At 45.5% G+C, this 17,370-nt stretch overlaps 1 protein-coding gene across 2 annotated transcripts; it reads left to right on the top strand.

The window, feature by feature from the left end:
- The first annotated feature begins 6,753 nt into the window (after positions 1-6,753).
- Positions 6,754-17,103, top strand: PPP1R3B (protein phosphatase 1 regulatory subunit 3B). Of its 2 annotated transcripts, none has more exons than XM_045197206.3 (2): positions 6,754-7,030; positions 12,673-17,103. In XM_045197206.3, the coding sequence occupies exons 1-2, from the start codon at positions 6,894-6,896 to the stop codon at positions 13,553-13,555; spliced, it is 1,020 nt and encodes a 339-aa protein (XP_045053141.1). In that variant the 5' UTR covers positions 6,754-6,893; the 3' UTR covers positions 13,556-17,103. The 2 variants fall into 2 exon arrangements, with proteins under 2 accessions (XP_045053141.1, XP_024418444.1); XM_024562676.4 differs by lacking the exon at positions 6,754-7,030 and adding an exon at positions 7,106-7,757.
- Positions 17,104-17,370: the final 267 nt, after the last annotated feature.

Raw genomic sequence — 17,370 nt, 5'->3', positions numbered from 1 at the left:
CTTTTCAAAATGCATGCTAGAGTTTAGTAAGAGATTACAACAAAAATTATTATACAGCAGAACTACCTGAGAAAGCAATGAACCATGTAGGATAAATGCACATCTTTCTAAACGAAATTTTCTGAATAAAAAAGAAATCACTTTGCTACCTTTTCATCTACGTCTCTTTTCTGGGTGTGGTTTTCTGTGATTCATAAAGACCATGTCTTCTTCTAATCAAAATGTCTTAAATTTGTGTATTTTTTCCTATGCTACACGTTTCAGAGGTCTGCTCCTTTTCAGAATCTTCAGATTCTGAATCTTCAGATTTTCTCTTTTTTTATGTTACATCTTAGTTGTTATTTCTGTTCATCTACGCTCAGATGAGAGGGTATTTAGCACACCAGTAATGCCCTTGGAATATTTACCATGTGCTCAGCAGTTTACAAATATGTCGGCATTGAAATTTGTGCTTTATTCTCACACACCCCAGCGCCTTATGCCAGAGAGAAAGGTAAGTCTTTTTTCCTGAGTCCTGGTTCTTTTAGCCCGAATGAGGTACCAACAGCTCCTTCCTATTTCAGGAGCATCTGAAGAACTTGCCCCATGTAAGCCTTTGTTTGGGAATGTGGGGTCCTTCCAGAAAGGGACCAGAACGGTGCAAGACTGTAAGAGGACAGAAAATGGTGTTTCTATAGGTTTGCAAGAAGATCTGCCCCAGAGAGTGGGTGAATTCCCAGAGCACGTGAGCTGCAAGATCTGAAATTTCTATGGGTGATGGAAGCAGACACCCTGCTCACACGAAGGAGCTCTGACCTGGGGGTGCCTGAACTTCACAATAGGCCTGCTAAGGAGGCATCACTTTGAACCCTGCTTGAGCAGCAGCGGCACGGTGGGAGGACCTGAGCTCCACAGAGGATGGGCTGGAGAAGTAGCAGCATGAGAAACAGGGAGATCACAGAGGCTCAGGACAAGGGGCCCGTTCCCAATATCGAGGGGCTGTGTGAGTCAGCTGACATTTAGCTTCTTCCTGACCTTCCAGATTTTTACTGTATTTAGAATAATCCAGAAATGTGACTTTCGTTGCACTTGGGTTTTGTGAAGTAAGTCATCCCAGTTACACATAAAATGTTCCAGGAAATCTTCCGAGTACCTGCCAGGCAGGCATTAGTGTTGTCATCCTACGGGTAAGAAAACGAGGCACAAAACTGGGAAGTCATTTTCCCAAGGCCCGCGGCTCGTGGTGGCAGTCTGTCTTCAAACCCAGCACCACCAGACGACCAAGCCCCTAAGTACTGCATTTCCCCGTCTCTAGGCCGTGAGGGTTGTGTGAGACTTCATTGTGTTATGTCTTCCTAGGACTTTTAGCAGGGAATGAAACCAGAAATCTCCTCCATTTTGCAATGTCTCTATTTTCTCATAACCTATGACTGACGATTGTCCATTAAAGTTGATGGTTAATGCTGATTTATAGGAAGGAGAATTGCTTATTTACTGATCTTGGGAACAACCAAGGAATTAACAGAGGAAAACAGGAATGATGCCAAATATCTTTGCTAAGGCTTAATATATGGTTATGTCCACCTCCAAGGCTTAGATGAAAACAATGTCAAAGTCTGGTTTTGTGTATTTTATAGTCCTGGCTACCTACCAAATAAGATTCATACTAATAGTTAGTTACCAGGCTGTTGTTTTTGGTGAAGTGTAATTTTAGAAGCAACTAGAGTAGCCTTTATAACAAATGCACTATTGTCCTCTGCATTTTATTATGCAGTAGATGAAATAACGACCCGACACGAGATGACGGCTCCCTCGCTGCTCCTGAGATTTGTGCCTCCTCGGAAACGCGAGCAGGGCAAGGCGCAGAGGAGGAACATTCTCAACATGTGGTGACTTCCAGCCTGAACTGCTCGATTTCTAGCTCCAGGACAGCCCGCGGCTCTGTGTGGAGAAACCGTTGCCATGAGCTTCGAGAAGGAAGAATGCGGGCTTTAAGTCGGAATTCTCTAGAGGGTATCGAATGATCATAGGGAAAACCATGAAGTCAGTTCAGCTTCTGACTCTAAATTTCAAAGAAAATGAGGAGTGATAGAAAATTAAAGCTTGCTGGAAAATATAGGGGTGCACATTTTAAAATCATGGTGCACAAATACTTATTATTTTTACTTCATTTCTCAAGTGAGTCATTGTTTTCTTAATACAAATTATATCATCGCCTGTTGCTAAGAGTAGGAACCAGGCAGCATTGTAAATACAGGATGGAACCGGCTGAAATACAATTGCTTACACAAACCCCCGAAGTACTGGCTGTATCTGAGGCATCTGACCCAGGCGTGCAGCAGAAACTGCCCAGACCTCAGGTACAAGGCATGCGGCTGCCAAGTGGCCTGTCCCCGTCCAAAAAGCAGCTCGACATGTTCTTCGCACAGAAATGCATGCCACTTGTCGTGAAATTCTGGATGCTATACATTGCATTATATGTATACAGTTACATATTTAAATATAATTTATGACCACACCAGTCACGAATCGGGAATGAGCGAGCCGAGAATATAAATACACACTGGGTTCTGCCTTTTAAGCCTGTGGCAAAGTGGTAGTGCCTCGTTCCCAACCTCTCCATCTGCTCTCTGACCAGACACCACTGAATACCATTTAAGTCAATAATATGGGTTATGAAGTCCCTATTTATGACCCAAATTGGATGTGTACTTCGAGATTCAAAGCTAAAGCAAAAAATGAGGAAATGTATCTATTTTCATCTAGGTACAGAGTATATGACTAATTTGTCAAAATTATATCTAGCTTTTTTTGTCAAATGAGGTTTCTGAGTTGCCCGAAGTCCACAAACAAAGACCTTATTAGGATTATTTAAGTCTTAATTTTCTCCGGTAGTGGGAATAAAAAGTCACTACTGATCTTTCTAAAAACAATTTGACAACATAAATCAAGAGTCTGAGAAACATCTGTATTCTGTGGGAAATGGGTTATAAGAAATAATCAGGGATGTGGACACAGATTCAATATAAAGATGCTTATCAAAATGTATTTACAATAGAGAAAATCTGGAAAAAATCTAAGTGCTCCACAATAGGAAAATAGTTAAAGTGTAATTTCTCTGTGTGAAGGAATATTACACAGCCATTAAAAAAATCATGTCTGAAAAATTATAATAATGCTAATACACTAAAAATGAGAAGTAGTCAGGAGTAATTAATTATATAATCTAACATTTAGGCATAGAATACTTGTAAATACAGGATGAAAAGACAGTGAATTATATTGGTAGTTATTTCTAGGTGGTACTGATTCTATTTTCTTCTCTACATTTTTCTGTATTTTCCACAATGTCTACAATGATCTTGTATTAGTTTTATAATCATAAAAATAATAAACAATACAGATGAATGATATCATACCAAGTTTGCACACAGCAGAAGCTATGGAATAGAAACTGCTCTGTACACATAGCTTTGACAAGAGTGGTCCCACATCAGATTCACCCAGGAACTCAAAGGCCCTCAACAATGAGGAAAATACCCTGATGGGCTCTGAGAGTTTTGACATGTAAACCAGTCAAGATCTCCCACGCTAAGGATGCATCCTCCCTAGATAGAGGCTTACAGAATTCCTCGGTTAAAGTATTCATCTGCATATCCCATAAGACGTGACCTAGCAAGTCACTTCCAGTCAAATCTGCAAGAGGGACAGAGGGCCCCAGGTAACCTGATGCGCCCAGAACACGTCTGCAGCTTTAACAGGTGCAAACAACTTCACTCGTCTAAATATAAACCGACTCAGGCAGTTTGGATGGTCTCTCCCTCTTTCTATTCTCATCAGGCACAAGAATGTTCTCTTCTTTAGTTCCAGCTCTTGGTACTGGGTATTTTTATTTAGATTTTCTCTACAATATTTTTTTTTGTTCAAAGAGAGGCAATGTTACAACTCTGAGAAGGAAAAAAAAAGATTTTTCTTCTAAAATCTTGGATAAACATAGGACCTCAGTTTGGGTTGTCTTTGAAATGTGTTAAGTTAAAAAGGAGGTAAGATGACAATATTTCTAAAAACCTTCTGGATGAGCACAAAGCTAATGTTAACACATGCATAGAGAACCATTGCTTTAATCAGCACAGTGGAAATTCTTCGGGGGGAAGCTAGAGAGCCCTGCACCTTTGCTGATTCCTGCCATGTTCTCTCCCGTTACCCCTAAACTCCAACTCCCCCTTCAGGATGCTGCTCAGTGGTCACACCTTCAGTAACATTCTCTGACCTCCCCTATTCCCCACACCCACCTCCAGGGCCACACGTGTGCAGCTGTCCTGTTCACTCCCAAAATACAGAGATTTACCTTCCATGCATTTACCCCACTTCATTATTTAATCCAAGAGAGTAAGATATATTTCTTTTTCCCATATCTAGCACCCAGGTCTACAGTAGTTCCTCACTAATGTGTTGTTGAATGAATGGACAACTGTGTGATCGAGGACCGAAGGAGTCACTGATGAGCCCACTTTTAAGGAAGAAAAAAAAACTGCTGCCACTAATAGACACAAAAAAGAAAAGTTTACGAGAATATGGTAATTAGCTATGATTACCCACTGTTAGTCTTTTTGGCTTATTTGAGGAGGGGAAGGTTGGCTTATTGAATGAAATTAAAACTAAAATGCCAAATGTTATCAATGAACTTGGTATGCATTGACTAAAGGGTTGAAATTGTCCATTTTGACTTTCTGCTCTAAAATGAGAGAGTGAGGGAAGATCTCAACGTCTAAGGCTCAGTCCAGCTGTCAGGTTCTGGGGCTCTGGACTGCTCTGAATTCTGCTGGAACGGTCCTCCAAAGCTTGCACCCCAGCTCTATTCTGATTGCAAAATAAAACTGCTCTTTTCAAATGCATAGATGCCCCACTCCTACCTACCAAGACTGTGGTGTGCCACAGCTAAGTTTAGCTCCACTCTCTTGGTCTGAAATAGTGATCAAAACAACCAGGAAAATTATTACCCATGGTTTCCTAGATCTATGTAAGGAAGATGCTTCCAAACCCTAATGCAGTAAAGTTGTATTTACTCGTCCCAACTTCTTCCCAGTTTGGTCCTGATCACCCTTTGCCTGCACACATTTTGCAATACCTGTTGGCTCTTTATCTTTGCCCACTCACTTAGCATGCTCACTGCACTGGAGAAACACAGCCAATACTTGGCTTAATAAATCTTCAACTCACTCATCAGCTAATAAAGGGGGTTTAGAGTTGGGAACGGAATTATTGCACAGAAACTTTATTTGCCAACCACCTGCCAATAGGTGATTTCACAGGTGGTCTTTTATCAGATTTGCCCATGGAAAGAGAAGGAAGAGGACTAATGATCGCCCTTCAGACAGGGAGACTATGTCTGGGGAAGCTCTCTAAGCTGAAGGCCTGTGTTGGATTGCTGTAGCTGACTAGTGTCTTAGTCGCAGATCCCTAGTACAATTAGGATATGCTCTTCTATCCCTTGAAGCAGAAGTTCCCAAATACCACATTCAACATAATGCATTTTCATAAATACATTCAACGTAACGACTGGCCTTTACTCTCAGACTGTGTCCTTCTTTCATTTTGTTATGATTGCTGTTAAAAAGATTTTTTTTTTCTAAATAAAAGGACAGTAACTGAAGACAGTAAGGCTGTTATTTAAATTCAATGTCTTTACTTGGCACTTTAAAAAGATGACAATGCCAAAATCAACTTCCAAAATTCATTAAAATTAGAAAAGTGGGATCCTCATCCCTAAAGTGACCTGCCCAAAGCTAATCATAAAAGAGGTTATTTTTTATATGTGACTAAGTGTATATTTATTGATTGCATAGGAGAGCAAGGGCTTTTGGTCTCTTCTAATTTCATCATTCTCTACAGACCTCAAGATATATCATAGAGATCATGTCCAAGTCATTCTTGTAACAGATTCAAGCCAGGTAATTTCTTCTAAAATATACTTCTTTGCCATGTTTAACGCGCACCCACGTTTTTGTGCGCATTGTAATGGGATTATTATACCCATGGTATGTAATCATTATACCCATGTATAATGCACACTCTTATTTTTCTTTCAAATATTTGGGCAACAAAAGTGCACATTATCCACCACAAAATACGGTACCTATCAGAGAAATCCTCAACTGTGTTCATTTAGCCCTCTGTGAAATGGGTTTGGTCCTTTGCCCCAATAATAACCGTATAAAAAGAACTGCGCTACATTCTTATCTTGGTAACACCTGGACGGTATCGAGCACCAAGCAAACGTTCAATAACTTTTAGGGCACTATCTCAGGAGCTGGGAATAACTACCCAAAGAAACGCCATCTAAATAGGAGGGAAATACGAGGATTTTCTCAGGGCGTCTCCGGGCTCCGCAGGTGGTAGGGGAAGGCTTGCTAATCTGCACGGCCAAAGGCTAAAGTGTGTAGATGAAGGCGGGGCCGGCGGGACAGTGCAAGAAGGCTTTGCCCCGCTAGGACTTTGCCTAGAAGAAGGAACTTTGCATACAGCTTATGCCCAAGCCTCTTGCTGTAAAGGCATGCTCTTCTGTAGGAGAAGAGCCTCTGACCCCTGGAGCCTGTCCCCAGGCTTCTGATGAAACGGTGACCCACAGCCCTTCCCAGCCCCGGGACTGCAGCCCTATCCCTCCTGCCGCTCAGCAGATCACGTGGTGGAATGGAGCTCTGTTTGAGCGCGGCCTCGCGGCAATTGGTCCCCGCTCCCGTCCTGGGCACACCCATTGGCTGCAGGGGGCGTTCACGTGTAAGGGGGTCTGGGATGGCATCCCGAGAAGGGAGAGGTGGTCGGAAAGTTAAAGGGAGCAGCGCAGCGGCTGGGAGGCCGAGTCCCAGGTGGCGGGGACCCGGGAGGAGGCGAGCGGGGTGCTTGTGTACGGACGTATGCGGCTGCCGGCGGAGGGCTCGGACCTGAGTCGCGGCCCCCGCTGCTGCTGTCGCAGCGGCTGCCCCAGCCAATCTGGCACAGATGCAGCCGCAGGCTGGCGCCTCTGCACCACGGGGCTTATGAGCTGTACCAGGTAAAGTCCTCCCCACGCCCTGGAGTCCGAGCGCAGGGCGGCAGACACGGCGGCGAGGGGCGCGCAGCAGAGACCCTCTTGGGTTCCTGCCGTCTACAGTTTCTCCGTCCAAGTTGCAGTTCTACTCCTGGGCGGAACACTCTAGACAGGCTCCAGGAAGCTGTTGCTTCCACGTGGAGCGGGCAAACCGGGGACGAGAGGTAGGATGGAACTTGGCCGGACCCACGTGTTCCACCGAGGTGGGGTCCCCGCGGGACTGGGACTTAAGATACCCATGCCCTCTATTGTCCCTGGAGTGTGTCGCCTTAGTTGGGCAGTGGGGTCTGAAGCACCAGAAAAAGTAGATTCGTCTCTCTCCGGACTCAGTTCCCCGTAAAACTCAAGGAAACACACTTGGCAGTCTCTCTGGCCACCGAGGGAGATGGGACACAGAGCGCTGCGGTGGCCGAGATCTCGCGAAGCCGAGTCACCTCTGGCCTCAGGTCCCCAGACTGCTGCTGTTTCGGGCCGGCTAGGGTGAGGCGGCCGCGTGGGGACGCTCGCGCGGCGCGGCTCGGGCCAGGATTACCCTGCCACCCCGCCCTCGGGTAATAACTTGGGCTCCTCCTCCTCCTCCGGGAACCGAGCGTAGTCCGGTGGCGGCGGCCTCGCCTGCCACCTCCCTCTGAGCTCTCCGATGCGGCAGCAGCGAGCGAGCTGGGGAGGGGGCTGCCCCTCGGCCCCAAAGGTGGGTGCCCGACCGGGAGGAGGATTGTAGAAGGGTTTGGGGTGGGTCAGAGAGGGGTCTGGGTGGAATGACCTGTAGGATCTTCCAGCCTGGACGTTCCACTCTTTTGAACACAGAGAAAGGTGTGTGGGCGGGACTCCATGCAAAAGAGAGGGTAGAGGGCCCAGAACGACGTACTAGAAGATTGGGGCTCGTCATGGCATCGTTTCCTAGAGAAGAGAAGGGAAATTGAAGAGAGGCTTGACTTGGGAATTTGGAGAGTTTCTAGGTGTTGGAGCCTGTGGTTTCTGTGGCCAGGCCTCCCTGGGAGAACCAGGGTCCAGGAGAAGAGAGAACCAGGGCTTTGAACTGGGGTGCAGAGGAGAGAGGAAATGGTTCATTTGGCAGGGTTGTCCAGGAGCCAAACGTGGAGGAAGCCAGCTGGAGGCCTTACCACAAAAGCGAATTTGAGGTGTTAGGGAAAGTTGATGGGATGAGAAGATCCATCAGGCACTATTGGCAACCCCAAATGTCAAAGCCAGAAGGGACCTCAGAGGAGAAAGCCGGAGCCCAGAGACTTTGAGTGACTTGGAGCAAGTGGTGCAGCTGGGCAGTGGCATGTCTAGGCCCGCGCTCTGTGCTTCATGCGTGACATTTTTAGATGGCAGGGACTGTGCCATTTTAACTCATCTCTTCTCTGTAATGTACAGCCTCGTCCAGAGATACTTGTCTCAAAGATGCTTTGGGTGGTCTGACAAGATAGAGGCATCCAAGTGGTTTTTAAGGCTGTGAATAAGGGCCCCATGGTCAGAGTACAAAGAGAAGGATGTCAACTTTATTCATACTGTGCCAACAGAGCCTTTTGGGAGGGGATAAAGGTATACTGAAGGGGTAGATGACCAGGTTTTTAGAAAAATTATAACCGGTTGTGATTGCTTACCTAATGCAGTTTCGGTGTTTCTGGGGTGCGGTGGGGGAGCATTGGTCCATCTCATTTGTCTGTCTTCTGTTATCAAAGTGAAAGAGGATGGAGGGGGAAATATCGAAATATCTTAGTCTCAAGACCAAAAAAAAAAAAAAACTTCCTATAAAAGGCATGGCCAGAGAAAGTCAGCCAGTCAGCTGACGCTTTGAAGGTCAGGGAGTTATTTTCTCTACAAGCTTATAGTTTTCATTAGAAAAGTCACCATGACATTTAGCCCTGGCCAGCTGTCTGGAGGTGATGTGTTCTTTGTCACTGCTGGAACAGGGAAAACCTTTATGCAGAGCTCTCCGTGCTCTCTGATTTTCCTGGGGTGTTGGAGTTCGCCCACTTTTGACCAGGAACACTGAAATCCACCCTTGGGCATGGCCCGGGCCCTCACAGGTCCAAAGTGAGCTCGGGTACCTATTTGGAAGCAAAGTTTTTGAGCATCCATACTGGTCTCTCATGCTCTCATGCTCTTGTGATCCTGTCCTGCCACGAACTGGCATCCAAGTCCTGTGGCACGCTGGGTCAAATGTGTGTCCTGTTCAGTTTTTACCTCGGGCCACCTCGGTGACTCACATTCCCTGGTCCGGGTGGGAAAGGGCTGGAGCAGCGGTGTGTCCGTCAGAAGGGGCCTGCTCTGGGACTGCTCTCTCTGTGCCATGTGAGCATCAAAATGCCTGTCCAGGTGCCTTCCGTCCAGGGACTCAGGAGACGAGTACCTTGTTACTAGGACTGCTTCTGGGTGGTGGTCACCCCTGTCACAGTCCATTAGGGAATCCCTGAGCAGTGTGTCAGGGATACCTATACCAAACCAGCACCGGGGTGACCGAATCTTGGAGAATGTTTCAGTCAGTAAAACTGGAATCTACGTGTGAAGATAGGCAGAGGGGCCAACAGTCATATCCTGTCTTAGACAGAGGCCGAGGGGGCGAATGTCCACACCTCCAGTAATGGTGACACTGAGAAAGTGGAGGGATTCTGGGCAGAGTGGCTTGTGCAATGCCCCTGGGTCAGTAACCTTGGGCCAACAGGTGATTAACCTTGCTTTTGCCTTTCGTGGAAGAATGTTGCAAAACTGATTAGGCTCTAGAAAGTGCCAGTGGAATTGTTTAATTAGCTCTGGCTACTACTGGAACCTCACCTCCTGACCCCCAGTTCCACTAGTTTATACAGCTCCGTGCTAAAAGGGATCCCCGGCAAATTTCCACCCCTGGGTCCAAACAGTGTAACTTTTAACCAAATCTCCATTCTTCAACTGATTCCCTTACTTTAGAACTGTTTCCACAATATCTTGAGAGTTGCCCATCCTTTTGCTAATGAGCTGTTTTGATGTCCTGTGGGAAAGCACGTATGATGTTGGTTGTCTGGGCAGAGGGAACTTGCAGCTGACCTTGTGCTGACTCAGGCAAGGAGGAAGCTGCTGCGGCCAAGGAGGAAGCCCTCCTCCCCTCCGTTCATACCTAGGTTGTCAAGGGTGGACAGAGTGGGAGGGGCCGTGATACAGGGCCTTGGCCCCTGCTTGATTTTTCATTCCTAGTGAATAAAAAGCAAACCAAAAAAACTACCTGTATTGAAGTTAGAGCTGAAGAGGTAATTCCAGTACATTCTAACAAAGTTTTGCAATGGACCAAGGAAAAACTAAGTTCAAGTACTTCGTAAGTTTAGGGTTTTGGTTTTTTTTTTCATTGAACCTGTTGGTCAACACTCTTAAAAGCCATCTTGCGCAATTCAGGTGGAACTCTCCCTTCCAGAACGATTGCAGGGGTGTAAGAACAGATAATAGAAAGCAAATTGCCCTTGTCATTGTCCTCATTTGACTTTGTTACAGCGAAACAGTAAGACAAATGCCCTTTAAAATGAATGTTGAGGTAACTACATTATGACTATAAATTATTGTTTTATTTGTCCTTGAATGTGTGTGTTTCTCCAGTTGGTCATCGCTAAGTGGTTCCTGCATCCTAGGGAAGCGCTGTAATTCTTTTGGAAAAATGGGGTCAAACTGTTATGTCTTTGTCCTTTCTCATGGTTTTCACTGTTTTTGGTTAATCAAAATCAGAAGGTAAAAATGAGATATTGTTTATTGGACTGAACCAGTAGTCCCAGCTTTGAGCAACATTTTGGACAAAGGTTGCTGTCACTTCTCCTTAACTACCCATCACCCTGCTGCCTCCTCTGTGGGTTGGGAACTAGGGGAGGCCTGAGAGCGAGCACCCCAACACAGTGCCACACACCTACCCCCTTGCCATAGTGAGGGAGGTGTGTCTGAGAACTAATCTGTGCCTGCACACTGTGCTTCTCAGACTAGAGATTTTAAACCTGGTTTCATCACTGACTTCTCAATTAGCCCTTTATAACTGTCAAATCGGAACATAAACTTGCCATAATAATTAGAAAGCTAAAAATTGCCCAGCTTTAGTGAGGGAATTGGGTTGAGTGTGGTTTTGGCAAATCTTGAAATATTTGAGGGTTGTGGGGTTTTTTTAGATTCACTTTATTCTGATCATGGAAGGGATATTATTTTAGAAGATGTAAGCAAGAAAACAGAAATGTCCTGAAATCACATCAACTGGGTATTCTGACAGTTTTGAGGGTATCTCTAGTCCTTTTTTTGTGACTATGCATACTACACGTACTATTTTTGCCCACAGGCATGGTGACTATGTACAGTTTTGTCCTTTCCATTTTTTACGTTAACAGTTTTTTTCGTGCCGTTCGAATCTTTCTCCAAATAATGGTTTGATGAGGATATAAAATTTTATCCCATGGATGTGGTACACTTGATTTAACCTGGTACCTGTTATTTGTCATTTTATTATTTTCTCACCCTTCCCCCTATAATGTTGTCGTTGAACATTTTAACCTCCGTGCATTTTAATTATTTCCTTAAGATAAAAACCTGCACGTGATATTAGAACCAAAAATGATAAGAATATTTGGAAAAGTTGTACTAATTTGGATTAATACAAGTATTTGTATTATGTTTTAAAATTCTTACCTAATTCAGTAGGTAAAAACAGGCATTGTTTCCTAATCTAAATTTCTTAAATTACTTACAAAGTTGGACATTTTGCATATTTATGAGCTACTTTTAAATTTCTTCATGAATTTTCTGTGCATGCCTTATTATTTTTATATGTGAAATACTTGGCTTTGTTATTGTTTTGCAAGACTCTTTATATATTAAGGCACTACCCCTTGGCTGTCATGATTTTTGTAGTATGTTTTCCAAGGTTGTCTTTAATCTTTTGATTTAAAATTTTTTTCACTTAAGAAAAATACAGTATTCATAAGTCAGATTTAACCTAATCTTTAGAATGATTCTGTTTGCTGTTATTCTTATAGGGGCTATTTTCACTATAGAAAAAAACAAAAAATTCACTTATATGAAAAGTTTAAAAATACTAACTTGCTTGGTTTTTTTTAAAGAAAGGTATACTGGGTTATAAAAATGGAATGTACATTCAATGAAAGTAGGTTTGTGTCTGTGTTCACTATTGAAGTCCAGTGTACTTCGACGTGTCTGGCATAGGGTGAACACCAATCAATACTTATGGGATAAATCCATTTTTTTATTTGAATAAAGCAGTATTTACCAAAGTACGTTCCTCAGAACAAGTGTCCTGCTTGATGCTTATCTGTTCCCTAGTCAGATAAGTTTGCGCAGTTCTGCAAGCAGGTTACTCTGTTATTAATCCTCACAGCAGATCATTACAGAAAAAGACACCGTGACAGAAAAACCTATGAACTTAGTGTTACAACCAGTGGTTCCGTACTTTTTTGTTTGTTTGTTTTGACCTTGGACCTCTTCCTCCCCACCCCCACCTCACACTCTTAATCTTCCTTGAAACCAAGATCAGGCTGGACCACACTGGAGTTAATGCTGAGCTATAGCCCTGTGGACAGAGAGGAAAGAAAGCATCATCAGTCTGATCTCATTGCTGTTTCTTTCTCTGCCCCTTTTGCCAGGGTTCTAGCCTATTCCCCTGACCCAATGATGGCTGTGGACATAGAGTGCAGGTACAGCTGCATGGCCCCTTCCTTGCGCAGAGAGAGGTTCGCCTTCAAGATCTCCCCGAAGCCGAGCAAACCTCTGAGGCCTTGTATCCAGCTGAGCAGCAAGAATGAAGCCAGTGGGGTGGTGGCCCCCACCATCCAGGAGAAAAAGGTGAAAAAGCGAGTGTCCTTCGCAGACAACCAGGGGCTGGCCCTGACAATGGTCAAAGTGTTCTCGGAATTTGATGACCCGTTAGATATTCCGTTTAACATCACCGAGCTCCTAGACAACATTGTGAGTCTGACGACAGCAGAGAGCGAGAGCTTTGTGTTGGATTTTCCCCAGCCTTCTGCAGATTACTTAGACTTCAGAAACCGGCTTCAGACCGACCACGTCTGCCTGGAGAACTGTGTGCTGAAGGACAAAGCAGTCGCGGGCACGGTGAAGGTGCAGAACCTCGCGTTTGAGAAGACGGTGAAAATAAGGATGACATTTGACACTTGGAAAAGCTTCACAGACTTTCCCTGTTGGTACGTGAAGGACACTTACTCTAGTTCAGACAGGGACACGTTCTCCTTTGACATCCGCTTACCGGAGAAAATCCAGTCTTATGAAAGAATGGAGTTTGCCGTGTGTTTTGAGTGCAACGGGCAGACGTACTGGGACAGCAACAAGGGCAAAAACTATCGAATCACGCGGGCGGAATTAAAATCCACGCAGGGGACAGCCGAGTCGCACAATGGACCAGATTTTGGAATATCCTTTGACCAGTTCGGAAGCCCTCGCTGTTCCTATGGTCTGTTTCCGGAGTGGCCTAGTTACCTAGGGTACGAAAAGCTAGGGCCCTACTATTAGTGACTGCGAGTGCCAGAGCCCAGCCCAGCGGGTGCAGACAAGCCTAGCTGCCATCACGGTGGGATGGAGGTGGAAGCCAAGAGAATAGCTGAACTGCCGTTAGGCACAGTTTTTGAAAAGGAAGGATCCTCTGTGGTTTTTCCTTCGACCAGCAAGTCCAGCCCGGCCTAGAGCACAGAACTGGCTTCACGCTCACAGGGGCTGCAGTGTGCTGGCCTGTTTGGCACCCGTGGCAGCCACAACGTCCGGGCAGGGTGGTGCCAAAAAGGATGTGGATAAGAACCAGGCCTGCAGGCGGTGCTGGCGAGGCTGGAGCATGGTGGCTTCATAACGACGCAACTCGGAGGGTGCCCGGCAGGCTGGGTGGGGGAGCCACTTGGGAAAGTCAGGCACTCGAATGTCACTCTGTCCCCACCCACCTTGTGGATCCTGGCTGTTGGTCTTCGGGTGTTCTCCACCCCGCCAGGCCCTCCCTGCCTGTCGCTGCTGTCCCACGTCCACGTGCTCTGCATCCTTTGCGTGCATTTGTTTTTGTTTTTCTTCGACAGTTCATCTGAAGTGCAGGAGAGGAGAAGAAAGGCAAATCAGCCTGTGAGACAGCCACTTCCCCTTTCTGACCCAAAGTAACTGACTCCTGGTCAGTGGTACAGATGGTGTCTTGTGGCAGCAGGACAGTCATGAGTGGGACACTTTCAGCTTCTCCTCTTGGCTTTTGGGGGAGCTTTCTAAGTACTCAGTCTTATCCTGAGTCACCAGACGGCTCAATTACAGGGGTGCTTTAACTCGCTCAGCTGCTTTGCAGACGTCTCGTCATTCATACAAGGATGTTTGATCTCCTTTCCCGGAGACTCATCTTTTACACTGTGTTCCGGACACTTGGACTTGCAGATCCAATACATCCCCAGAGCCTTCCGAAAATGCCTGCTTTGATTTTGACTGTGATTCACAATGTCCAGGACACTTTACGCGCACCCGGGGGCTTTGATCTGGGTGTTCTTATTTATGGCATGTGAGTATGGTTATGTGAAGTGGGGAGGGGAGAAAAACCTCACTGAGTTCTCCTATGTATTGCAAGTCTGAAACGTCGGACGTCGATTGTTCTTCGCCGTGTTGGACTAAGGGATTAAAATCCCGCTGGCTCTTACTGTTGTGAGGCCCCGAGACTTTGACTGTCAGAGGGCTCCCCCGACCCAGGGAGTTTCCTTGGGCGGGACTGGTTTGTACTTGGGTGGTTTACAATATTTTTACATGTGTATTTGTAGAAGGTGGAGGGGGGTTCTGTTTTGTTTTTGTTTTTGGAGATTAAACAACTATCTCAGTTTCCTTTTGCCTGATTTACTCAAGTAAGGTTTCCCAAGGGAGGCAGGAGGTAGAGGCACAGCTCCTGGACTCTGGAAGCGGAGAGTCTCCTTCCGTTTGCATTTTCCAGGTCACTTAGGAAGGACGTCCTGCTTCTGTGTAGATAAGTGTCAGGCAGGGACAGAGTGTCTGGCTTGGCTCCTGGAGTTTGGTGGTGGTTTTGTTTGTTTGTTTGTTTTTTATGAACTTTAAAAAGTTTTGACTTTTTAAATGCTCTTTAAGTGGTGTTTGATGTAAGTCTTCCTCCTAAAAATGGCTGTTACTAGTCTGCAATCTAGTGCTTTATTCTTCATGCCTCTGCCAGGTGGGCAGCCCTGAGGGATTCCATGGAAATATCATTTATGGGAAGATCACATTCATCTTGTGCCGAAGCTGGGCAGAACTGTGAGCTATCTAAGCGTATCTCCCATCGAGTACACAGAGCGTACTTTGTGTTACGTATCTTGTTGATCAGAACCATTAAGAGTGTAAATCTAAACTGAGTGGAAGCAAAACTGATTTTATATAGGTCGTGAATTGATTTGGTCTTAAGAAGTCCCCTCCCTCCCCCTCCCTTTCTGGACGGGTGCGAGCTGCACTTGCCTGTTACCAGACTGAAGGTAATGAGATCATTCTGTGCCTGAGAAAAATGCCTCAAGTGACTTCTCTATGGTTTTCAATAATAGTGATCCTAAGACATTCCTGTGTCAAAATTTGAAATAGGGTGATTCAGTGATAAGTATCTCTTTTAAAACAGCTGTAAACCCTCCCCTTCTCCTTCTTGACTCCCAGCCTTCCCCTGCTTTTTTTTTTCTTTTTTTTTTTTTTTTCCTGCTGGCAGCTGTGGCTGCAAGCCCCCAGCCAGTGCACCTGGGACCCTCACCCACCAGGCAAGTCCTCACCTGCTCGCAAAGACCCTGCTCTGACTAAAGAATCTGGTGCCCGGCTCCCCAGTCAGCATCGCCATTCAGTGAGTGGAGAATACCAGCTCCTCTTCACTAAGCAGGCTTTCTCCTTCTGTCCCATTCTGTCCCAGATTATCACGAGACGGCCTCAAGAACCGCCTGAATGGAGCCTCTCCTTATTTCGCAGGTCTCCATCAGCTCACAGGTCACCATGCTTCAGAGAGGGGCAAGTTTCCAGGTTGTAGAATTCCCTGCACCTGGCCTGTAGGTTTGGCCCTCACACAGCTCTTGGCTATGATGACAAATGGCCCCCAGTCCTGGGGTCCTTCCCACGTTGCCCCAGAGGGCCGGGCTTCCTGCTGCGGGGGTGGTGGTCCGGGAATGGGAAAGCAGGTCCATTTTTGTTTCTTATGTATTCCCCAAAATGCCCTGGGTTAGCATTTGCAAATTAGGTGCAATAAATAAGCTGGACTATATAAAGATGTAATAAATAAGCTTTCAGTGTTTCTTGGAAGAGATGAAGCATTTGAGTGGGTTTCTTTCTCTCTCGCTCTTTTTTAATATTCTTGTTATAGGGTAGCTGGTGAGAAATAACGGAGTTACATAGTTCTCCACAAATTACAACAATTTCACAATCAACATAGAATTTCTTTTTTCTCCAAGATTTAATTTTGATGGTGGCAAAACATGACTCAATGGTTTTTGAAGCTGTAAATTTCGAACTGCTAAACGAATTTGTGGTTTTGATCTTTGCATATAATTTGCTTTTGAAAAACAAGCGTCACTTGTAGTCACTTGGATGTTAAATGGGTTATATATGTGTTTTTAAGCCCAAAAAGGGATTGTTTGCTCACTTTTTAGAAATGCCCCATTTTCTGGCTCTCAGTGGACAGGGAATGAAAGCCTTGGTTGTTTTTTTCATTTGTTCCCTCTTTTAAACCTCCGCCACTGGATGTGGTTTGCTGGAGCCGGCCTCACGGCTCTTTGCTCTGGGAGGTCCCAACCTGCTTGCCTCTTTGGATGTGATCACTGACATTGAGGAGAAGTGAAACAAGGAATGGTATCTTACAGGGTCACCAGAAGACACTTTGGCAGCCACCTTCACTTCCTGAAGTGGAACACAGATGGGGCGGGGAAGGGGGCTGTGCTTCTGGGCGGCTCTTCCTTGTTGGGGTCAGAAAGCCCCGCAGCCCAGGCAGTAAAGCTGGGAGCGGTTTCACAGTTCTGTTACCAGTTCCTGGAGATGTCTGGGCCCGGGAGGATGCTCAGAATGCCGCTGCGACGTGACAACAGTCACGACGTGAATGTAGAACTGAAAGCTCAGCTTCAGTGCACGCCTGCAAGTGCCTTGTCAAGAAATTTCCATGTTTTAAAAAATATTTTTGTACACAAAGTGAAAGGGGAAATGCACTTTAAAATCACAAGAATGGATGTATTTTGTGTGGTGTAAGAGAGTGGTTTGTAACAAATGCAAAGACGTAATAAAGGTAGTAAAGAACAAAAGTGAAATTGTCCTACTTTAAACTGCCTCCGTGCTGGGAGTCACATGCGGGGAGAGTGATTCTCAGTGTG

The sequence above is a fragment of the Desmodus rotundus genome, chromosome 13 (assembly GCF_022682495.2).
Source record: "Desmodus rotundus isolate HL8 chromosome 13, HLdesRot8A.1, whole genome shotgun sequence".
Lineage (NCBI taxonomy): Eukaryota > Metazoa > Chordata > Mammalia > Chiroptera > Phyllostomidae > Desmodus > Desmodus rotundus.
This window is presented reverse-complemented; position numbering and strand designations above follow the sequence as displayed.

Bases quoted from the DNA above. Each gene is read 5' to 3' on its own strand.
- PPP1R3B (XM_045197206.3), top strand. From the start codon at position 6,894: ATGCGGCTGCCGGCGGAGGGCTCGGACCTGAGTCGCGGCCCCCGCTGC. The intron at 7,031-12,672 runs GTAAAGTCCTCC...CCCTTTTGCCAG, and splicing joins GGGCTTATGAGCTGTACCAG to GGTTCTAGCCTATTCCCCTG.